Raw genomic sequence first — 488 nt, forward strand, 5'->3', positions numbered from 1 at the left:
GCAGAGTCTCCGGAGCCGCCGAAGTTCCTGGGGCCCGTCAAAGTGACCCTTCGGAAGCACAAGCCCAACCGGAAGCCGCGCACGCCCTTCACCACGCAGCAGCTGCTGGCGCTCGAGAAGAAGTACCGCGAGAAGCAGTACCTGAGCATCGCCGAGCGCGCCGAGTTCTCCGCCTCGCTCAGCCTGACGGAGACGCAGGTCAAGATCTGGTTCCAGAACCGCCGCGCCAAGGACAAGCGCCTCAAGGAGGCCGAGCTGGAGAGGCTGCGCTACAGCTCGCGGCCGCTCCTGCCGCACACGCCCCTCCTGCCGCCCGCGTCCTTGCTGCCGCCCTTCCTCCTGCCGCCGGCGCTGTCGCACCCGCACCAGCTGCCTCCCAGCTTGCGGCACATCCCCGGCCAGGACCCGCGGCCGCCGCAGCCCTTCTCCGTGCCCTCCAGCGCCGCGGGGGGGGCAGCAGGGGCGCCCTGTCTCCAGTAGCTCCTCCC

At 70.9% G+C, this 488-nt stretch overlaps 1 protein-coding gene across 1 annotated transcript in view; it reads left to right on the plus strand.

The window, feature by feature from the left end:
* Nucleotides 1-488, plus strand: part of LOC119594425 (homeobox protein XHOX-7.1'-like) — a gene marked incomplete in the record, with an annotated part of 3420 nt that overhangs the window by 2546 nt on the left and 386 nt on the right. The window contains 1 exon segment of the mRNA XM_037943486.1: nucleotides 5-488. Within this exon segment, the coding sequence (XP_037799414.1) occupies nucleotides 5-480 (476 nt within the window).

This window comes from Penaeus monodon, chromosome 33, assembly GCF_015228065.2.
Source record: "Penaeus monodon isolate SGIC_2016 chromosome 33, NSTDA_Pmon_1, whole genome shotgun sequence".
Classification (NCBI taxonomy): domain Eukaryota; kingdom Metazoa; phylum Arthropoda; class Malacostraca; order Decapoda; family Penaeidae; genus Penaeus; species Penaeus monodon.